The sequence below is a fragment of the Aotus nancymaae genome, unplaced genomic scaffold (assembly GCF_030222135.1).
Source record: "Aotus nancymaae isolate 86718 unplaced genomic scaffold, 86718_ANA_hifiasm-v0.15.2.pri h1tg000025l, whole genome shotgun sequence".
Classification (NCBI taxonomy): Eukaryota; Metazoa; Chordata; class Mammalia; order Primates; family Aotidae; genus Aotus; species Aotus nancymaae.
The window spans coordinates 29,470,582-29,478,287 of NW_026988438.1; the positions used below are offsets into that span (position 1 = coordinate 29,470,582).

The following is a 7,706-nucleotide window of genomic DNA, read 5'->3' on the forward strand; positions in this document are numbered from 1 at the left end:
GTTAAACTCTATAAAAGACACTGTTGTGAGTTTATACTCACAGGCACTGGAACAAGCTGTCAGGTTTCCTTTTTCAAGTGTGTTTCAAGGACATGAGCTGAGCTTTGGCCAGCATTCTGTGCATGGTGTGTGCTTGGGGCCACACGGGCAGCGAAGGCACAGGAAACAGATGCAGCAAGAGGGCTGGCACAGATTAATAACAACGCACAGACGTCGATTCTTTGGTACATCCAGATTTGACGTGGCTAGTGGTGAGCTCCCCAGCCTGGTTTGTCTGTGCCCTGAGAGGCTGCTCTCTGCCTGAGATGGCATGAGTGAGCTGGTGGATGCTGTGCTCTGGCCAGTGTTCTCAGACCTGGATACACTTTAGAATTGCCTGGAGGCTTTTAACACTACATGGAGCCCCCCTACACACCCACCCAAATGCTGAAGACTTTGGTCTGGAGGGGGCCTGGACATCAGCATCTTTAAATGCTCCTGGGGGCTCTACAGAGCTGCAGGTATGATGAGAGGGGTGGAGGCTCATCTTTCCCAAGAGTGTTGAACTTGTAGCCAAGAAGCCCAGCTCCAGCCAGGGCGCCCCTAAGAGCAGGCTAGAGGTTCTTAAAGGGCAATGGGGGAAAATTAAGTCCTCCCCTGGTGGGTGACAACAAGGTCAATGCTCTCCAAGAACTTGAGGCCCCCTTGAGGAGAGTCCTCCAACCTCAGCCTGCAGGGCAGGCTCTTCCAGGGGCCTCCCTTCCCCCTGGCCTGCCCCTCTCCTTCCCAAGCAAGTCATTAGAAGTCGAGACATTCTATCCCAGGCCTTAGAAACACAAACGCCCTTTGGCCTTTTCATAGCTATGAAAGGGCCAGACCTCAAGCACATTTCAGGGCCCCTCTCTCCCAAGGCCTCTTTCCAGCCTCACTGTAGCCTCCTCTGCTGTATGACTTCTCGCCCTGGCAAGGGGAAAGCTGAGGGCTAGGGTGTCTCCTCATTCCTCTTCTGAGCAGCAATGTAGCCCAGGGGTGAAGGCACAGACTCCAGAACCATCCACATGCACACCTTGGTTCCACCTTCCCGGCTGAGGGGTTTACTAGATAAGAGACAAGTAACCTAACCTCTCTGCGTCCGAGCAGCCTCACCTGTCAAATGGGGGTGAAACTCTACCGAGCCTATAGCTTTGTGAGTTAAATGAGTTCTCGTGTGTGTGTATGCGTGTACATGCATGCGTGTCTGAGAGAGAGACGGAGAACCCAGTGCCCACCTGCCTTACTCACTGCTCCCTTTGTACCTTTCCCCAGCCAAATGCTTCTCTCCATCTTCCCGTACTCTCCATCTGCCCTCTGAAGCCCAGATCTGGTCCCCAACCACTCCCCTGCTCTTCCAGGATTGTTCCACGTGGCACTCACCTGCTGCCTAGAGAGATCTCTCTACTCACCAGAAGAACTGGGATCTAGCAAAAGGTGGGAGCCCTGGAGACCCCCAACACTATGAGATGACAGCTCCTAATAATATAGCATCTTAGTTAAGCGCTTAGCAAATGTCATACACTGTCCTTCGCATTTCTCACAGACTTTTATCACTTAATGCAATAATCCTATGTGGTAGGTATACTTTTCCTCTATTTTTCAGACATGAAAATTAAGGTGTTAAGGGCCCTTCAAAGATCCGACGTCTGGTGCTGTGGCTGGGCGGTGGGGGCGGGGGCAGCAGTGCTGGGACTCAGAGCGTGTCACTCTTCAGAGGCGGTGCATCCCAGCAGTCAAGGGTACAGGCTGCCTGAGATCAAGTTCCACCTCTGCCTCTTAGTAGACTATGCCCTTAAGCAAAGTGCATAACCTCTTTGGGCCTCAGTTACCTTAAATATGAAATTGGGGTCATAACAGACCCACACACTTTCCCCTGCCCAGCTGCTGTGGTGGTAGAATGAAGTACTGGCATAGAGTCTGGCACACAGGAAGTCTATAGAGGGCCTGGCTATTAACATGATGCACTCCATCCCACTCATTTTAAAGGAGGAGATCCTGAGGCCCAGAGCAGGAAAGAGCCATGGAGTTGGTGGTCCAGCTGGGCCTTTAGTCTTTTCCTCTTTCTCACCTAATGGGTGCCCTTTGCTTCTGCTTAATTAGCTCAGCTCTGTTTTATAAAGCCCTATCCTATGACTCAAGGGAGGGGAGAGGTAGAGATGAGGGACCCTTTCCTTAGGCAGACTGTGAGAGGGTACAGCCTCCTCTCCCATCTGGACAGGGTTAAAGGGGAGCGATTCACTCACCTCTTGGAGAATCCTTCACACCCCAACCTCCTGTGGCCAGCCCTGACTCACAGGGTCCCTGAGGAGGGGTGAGTGGAGCCCCCAGGGCAGTTGCAGAGATGCCAGCTCCGTGGGAGCCAGCCACTGCCTTCCCCCGCCTTCAACTCCAGCAGCAATGGACATGAAATACACACCCTGGGCCCTCTGCCATGCCCCCTCAATAGCCCAACCCATCTGCTCCAATTCTGAGTTCCAGATACAGGACATTACTCAAGACTGCCAAAAACACCAGGCTCCCACCTCCTGTGGTTTCCTCAGCCTACAGTGTTCACCCATTCATCTAGCCCTCAATTCTCCCCTGCCTTCAAATGCCTACCTATCCCTTGGGCCATACTCAAGGGTTCTCAACAGCAGCTTCTCATTAGAATTGCCTGGGGAGCTTTTAAAATCTATGGTGACTATGATGGACCCAAGCTTCTGATTTAATTGGTTTGGATTGTGGCTTGAGTGCATTTTTCTGAAAGTTCCCCAGTGATTCTGATGTGTAGCCAGGTTTGAGAAGCAAGGATCCAGTTTCACTATATGAATCCTTCCCAAGAGAACTCATCTCTTCCTCTCCAGAGCACACGCCTGCGGGTGAGACCTCCTCCCCAGCACTGGCCTGGCCCCTCCTGGGATGCTGTATGTCCAGCCTGACATCCGCCTCCCTTGTCTCTGCCACGACATCCCTGTGAACAGGCCTGTCTTGACTTCTCAGCCCGGAATTCAACAAGCAGGTGTGCAATTAAACTGCACACAGCTTACCCTGAGGTCCCTGTCCCACGCCAGCCCCTGCCTCTATTCTTCCCTCCTGAATGCTTTTATTGCGCAACCCCAGATGTGTCTGAGACATGAGATGCAGGAACAATGGCCCTGGGTTGGAGCAGGACACTTGGGTTCCAGACCCACCTCAGCCTGATCCTCCATGTGATCCACACCATCCCTGCCCTCTGGACTCGGCTTTCCCAAGTCCAAACAGAGACTCGGACCAGATATCCTTGGGATATTCTTTTGGCCTCCTCCAACTGTGTGCTCTTCTGGGCCCCCTGCCTCAGTTTCCCTCACTGGCGGTGCCCCGAATCCACATTCAGCCTTGGTTAGGGCTGAGCAAGAGCTCAGATGGAGGCAAAGGCCAGCATGACCCAGAGTAGCTCCCTTACCAGTTAATGTTCACTGAGAAGCAACTGGCCAGGGAGCTCCGTCCAGTGGGACCATTACATTTAACTGGGCCGCAGATTAATCAAGTGTTTAAACAGATGGTGCTCAGAGGAGCCAGGAGGATCCAGAAGGAAAAATGAATCCCTCCGGCCTGAGCAGAGAGCCCTACTTGGGCAACATGGAGCCAGTCCTCCAACGATTGAGGCAAAAGTGAGGCTGGCGAGGCCTCTGGGATGCCCCCTCCCCCAAATCCCCAAAGTCCCCTTAGGCCAAAAGCTGATGATGCCTTTGCTCTATGCGCCTTAGCTTCCCATCTGCACAATGGGAGTTTGGAGGGGGAGGGGTTCAATGGGGCCACTGGTTCTCACCAGGGGTCGTACCCCACTCCCTTGGGACATTTGAACCGTTGGAAGGCATTTTGTGGTTGTCATTGTGGTCGGGGACATTATGGGCATTTAATGGGAGAGGCTAAGAATGCTCAGTGTCCTGCAATGTGTGCTTCCTCCGGCACAGGGAAGCAGGACCCTCCTCAAATGCAGCCCCAGGAGAAGCATTGTACCTGAGTCTTCAGGACTGCATTTCCTGCTGTTGCTTCTTCTCTAGCTGCTGATGGAATGAGCAGAGGAGGTGGGAAAGGACCCCGTATTACCTGCCCTGGGTTGACCAAGCACTTTACAGCTCAGCCACAGGCAACAGCTGTGTCCCTGCTGCCACCAGGCCCATGCTGCCTGCTAACAAGCTCTTGACAGCCACTGCCCAGCCCAGGCACCAGTGCTATCCTGGCCCCTGTGGGAGAAAAGACAGCCATGCCCAGTCACCCAGAACAGCCGTGAGGCATCCAGGGCACACCAGCCTTGAGGAGGGCGGCCCCAGCATCATTGTCCAGAGCAGATCCAAGACATCAGTATTCCGGAGGGCTTGCTGAAGGTCCCAGAAACCTATACCCTTGAAAACAGTTTAACAAGCTGGCACTGGGGACATGGCATGCTCCCTGCTGCCCCGCTCACCTGGAGAGGAATCATTGAAGCCCATCAGCTCATTGGCCCTCTGGATCTTCTCCAGGCACATGGCTTGCTCCTTCTTGAAGATGCAGTCAGAATGCATGGCGGGGGCCTGTGGGAGAACACAGGATGGATAGTGGGAGTGGGCAGGGAGGCCTGTCTGCAAGCCCTCCTACCAAAGCCCGAGGGGCAGTGTCCTGGGGGGAGTGGGGAGCAGTACCAGAGAGGAAGGTGACAAGAGATGTCAAGGCCAGCAGAGGCCCTGGCATTCACCTTGAGAGATACTGTGAGGGCTCTTCTCAGTCACCAACTCAATGTGTGGCTTTGGACAGATCCCATTCCCTCCTTGGGTCTCAGTTTCCACATCTTGTAATAATAGGAAGCATATACAGCCCTTCACTCGGTGCATGCATTATTCTGTCATATGTGTGCATGCATACAGGTCTGGAGAGTACTATGAAGTGCTACTTTTATCATTTTCCATTTTACAGATGTGGAAACTTAAGTACAGAGATGTTAAGTCACCTGCTCAAAGTCATAGGGCTCAGTAGACTGAAAAGTGAGGAATCGAACCCAGGAGGTCTGACTCCAGGGGCCACAAGGCCACAACTGCAGTCTAGGGGACAAAACAAGTGGTAGGGAGAAGTCGGGCGGAGAAATCTCATTGTCTGTCTTCTCCAGGGGCTCAGGGAGAAGGTGCCCCCAGCAGCTGCAGGCTAAGGAGCAGTGGTGCCATTTAGTGGGGCCTACTCACCACCCTTATTTACAGAAGAAGAAACTGGGGCTCAGAGAGGTTAAGAAACTCCAGCCCAAAATCACACAGCTGGTTAAGAGCAGATATGGGCACCAAGTTCAGGACCAAGTAACTTCACAGCCCATGCACTGCTATCATGACAGCTGCTTCCAAATGCTGTCACTTTAACTCAAACCCCCAGGGCAGGGATGGTTCCCAGGGGGATGTCAGCAAGTGAGGAGGCAGTCACAAGGCATTTGAGTTGCCAAGGGCCATGTTTGGGGACAGAGTCCAATCCCTACTATTCACAGATGTGCAGGCAGTTTCCAGGGAAAGGGATAGGCTTGTCTGACCACACAGTGAGTCAGGGCAGAGACAGAACTGGTACCCAGGGTCCTGAGGGCAGGCTCACCCACTGCTACTCTGAAATCTCAGGTCGCGTGATGGGACCAGTACCTGGGAGTCGTCCTCTGCTCACTCCCCATCCCTACCTTTGCTCAGGGAGAGATCTGAGCAGAGGGCAGTCTTCTGAGTTCTATCCTGAGGGCTTGGTGGGCTGGTGACGAGAAAATCAAAAGAGACTTCGGCAGCCCTGACCAGAGATCCTGCGTTCAGCTGAGCAGATTGTGTACTGTGCAACTTAAATGTTGCCACACATTACCATCATAAAGATTTGTACATTTTGTAATAAATTCTGGTCAAATCAATATAGGGTCTTGAGGAAGGTACATCTTTTCTGATTCACACAAAGGCGCTGGGGGGCCCAGTGGTGGTGTTGGCAGAAATACCAGCCAAGTGAATAGTTGAGCTGAGGGCACACAAAAGACATGGGTTCTCCAGAGCAGGGGCTCAGGTGAGCTTGAGACTCCCAGAGATGTTCCTGGGCTCTTACCATAGGCAGCAGGAGGAAAGCAGCCAGGGAGACCTGCATGACACCAGCCATGACACTTCTCGGCCAGCACTGCGGCGGGTCAGCCCCAATGTGTCTCCGGGCTAGAGAAGAAGGAAAGGTGTGAATCCTGTGGAACTAGTGCTGTGGCGGGGTTGTGCGGGGGCGAGACCACCTGCCTTCCTCATTCCCCCAGCTCCCTGCAGCATGGCTCTCAGCCTCCAAGGATAACCCCACCTCCATGCCTGCATCCATCTTGCTCTTTCTTCTTCTGCCCTGCAAACATGCTAGGCACTCAGTCTGTGCTAGGTGCTGGGGATACTGTGGGCACACACTGGCTCAGCTCCATCCGTCTCCTGGCATGGTCTGGAATGGCTTTCTCCTTGGCACCAGAGGGATTTTCTCCCCAAATCCTTGCATGTTCACCCTCCTCCACAGTGACAAAGTTTTAGCTGGCCATGTGCATGCTCATCTAGAGATGTTTCCTGGTCTCTCTTGCTTGGAGGTGTGGGTACATGATGAAGTTATTAGCACTTATGGAATGTGGGTGGCAGCATGTGGCCACATCTGCACCCTCTGTGTATGAGGGTGTGGCATGATCTCTGCTCCTGCTCTTTCACCCTTCCCAAATGCCAAACCCCACTTTGACAGTGTGGACGTGAACAGTATCTGGGGGTGTAGGCAGCAACACTAACACTATGAGAGGAGGCAGGACCGCCAAGTGACCTCGTGGAGCCCAGCCACAGGGCCTGCCTGGAGGGCTCACCCAGCTCCAGACTGTTACGCCAAAGGGAAGCCACCTTCCAGCTAATTTACCCTCTGAAGGGGCCTCTTTGTTCCAGCTGCCTGGCCTGGTACCCTAACAGTTACACCCTCTTTTTGCCCTACCTCACTCTACTTTAGGATAAAGCTTTGAACCATGACACGGGAAACACACTGACAGCTGAAGCATGTGCTCAGGCCTCAGACCTGCAGGAGCTCCAAGGGAGCAGGTCTGCAAGGACTGGAGCCACTGGTGGGGACCAGACAGACAGGTTACAGGGAGTTGAGAGAGGAGTCTGCAAGAGCACCCTCCCAGGGGAAGAGCATACTCTGCTTCTAAAATTGATCATTACTACACATACCCTACAACACAGCAATTCTGCATCTGAGAAATGTTTGCACTTGGACAAAAGGAAGCATATGCAAGCATATTCGCCACAGCATCCTTTAAAATAGCATCAACAATAAAAAATGGGGCAGCAAAGCATCCATCAACAGGCACTGCTAAATAGGCTCCGGCACAGCTGTACGATGGTTATGATTATTTTAAATTTATTACTATTAAATTGTTATAAAAGAGATTGAGTAGGCCCATATCAGGGCACTGCTAACCCACAGGTGCCTAGCCCAGGAGGCCGTAGGGGGCCCGAGCAAATCCTTCATGTGCATCCCAACCATGAGTCCTTGCACACGCCCTACCAGCGGGGCAGAGCTGCTGCACCCCGGGGGCCTTTGTGTCCCTCACTCTCTGCCTAACCACGTCCCCTCCCTCTCTCCTTGCCTCCACAGGGCCTCTCCAAGCTCAAGCTGGAGATAAGCATCCAAAAAGGAGAAATAAAACCAGCTGCAGGAGGACTCAATAAAAGGGAGCCCCCCCCTCCCCATATTAT

General features: G+C 53.0%; 1 protein-coding gene across 3 annotated transcripts in view; it reads right to left on the reverse strand.

The window, feature by feature from the left end:
- ADCYAP1R1 (ADCYAP receptor type I) overlaps positions 1 to 6,140 on the reverse strand; it is a 47,038-nt gene extending 40,898 nt beyond the window's left edge. For all 3 annotated transcript variants that reach the window (XM_012475136.3, XM_012475135.3, XM_012475134.3), the window contains exons 1-2: positions 6,058 to 6,140; positions 4,439 to 4,544 (exon numbers count right to left, since the gene is read on the reverse strand). In XM_012475136.3, the coding sequence (XP_012330559.1) occupies positions 4,439 to 4,544; positions 6,058 to 6,108 (157 nt within the window). In that variant the 5' untranslated portion in view covers positions 6,109 to 6,140. The remainder of the gene's footprint in view (positions 1 to 4,438; positions 4,545 to 6,057) is intronic.
- Positions 6,141 to 7,706: the final 1,566 nt, after the last annotated feature.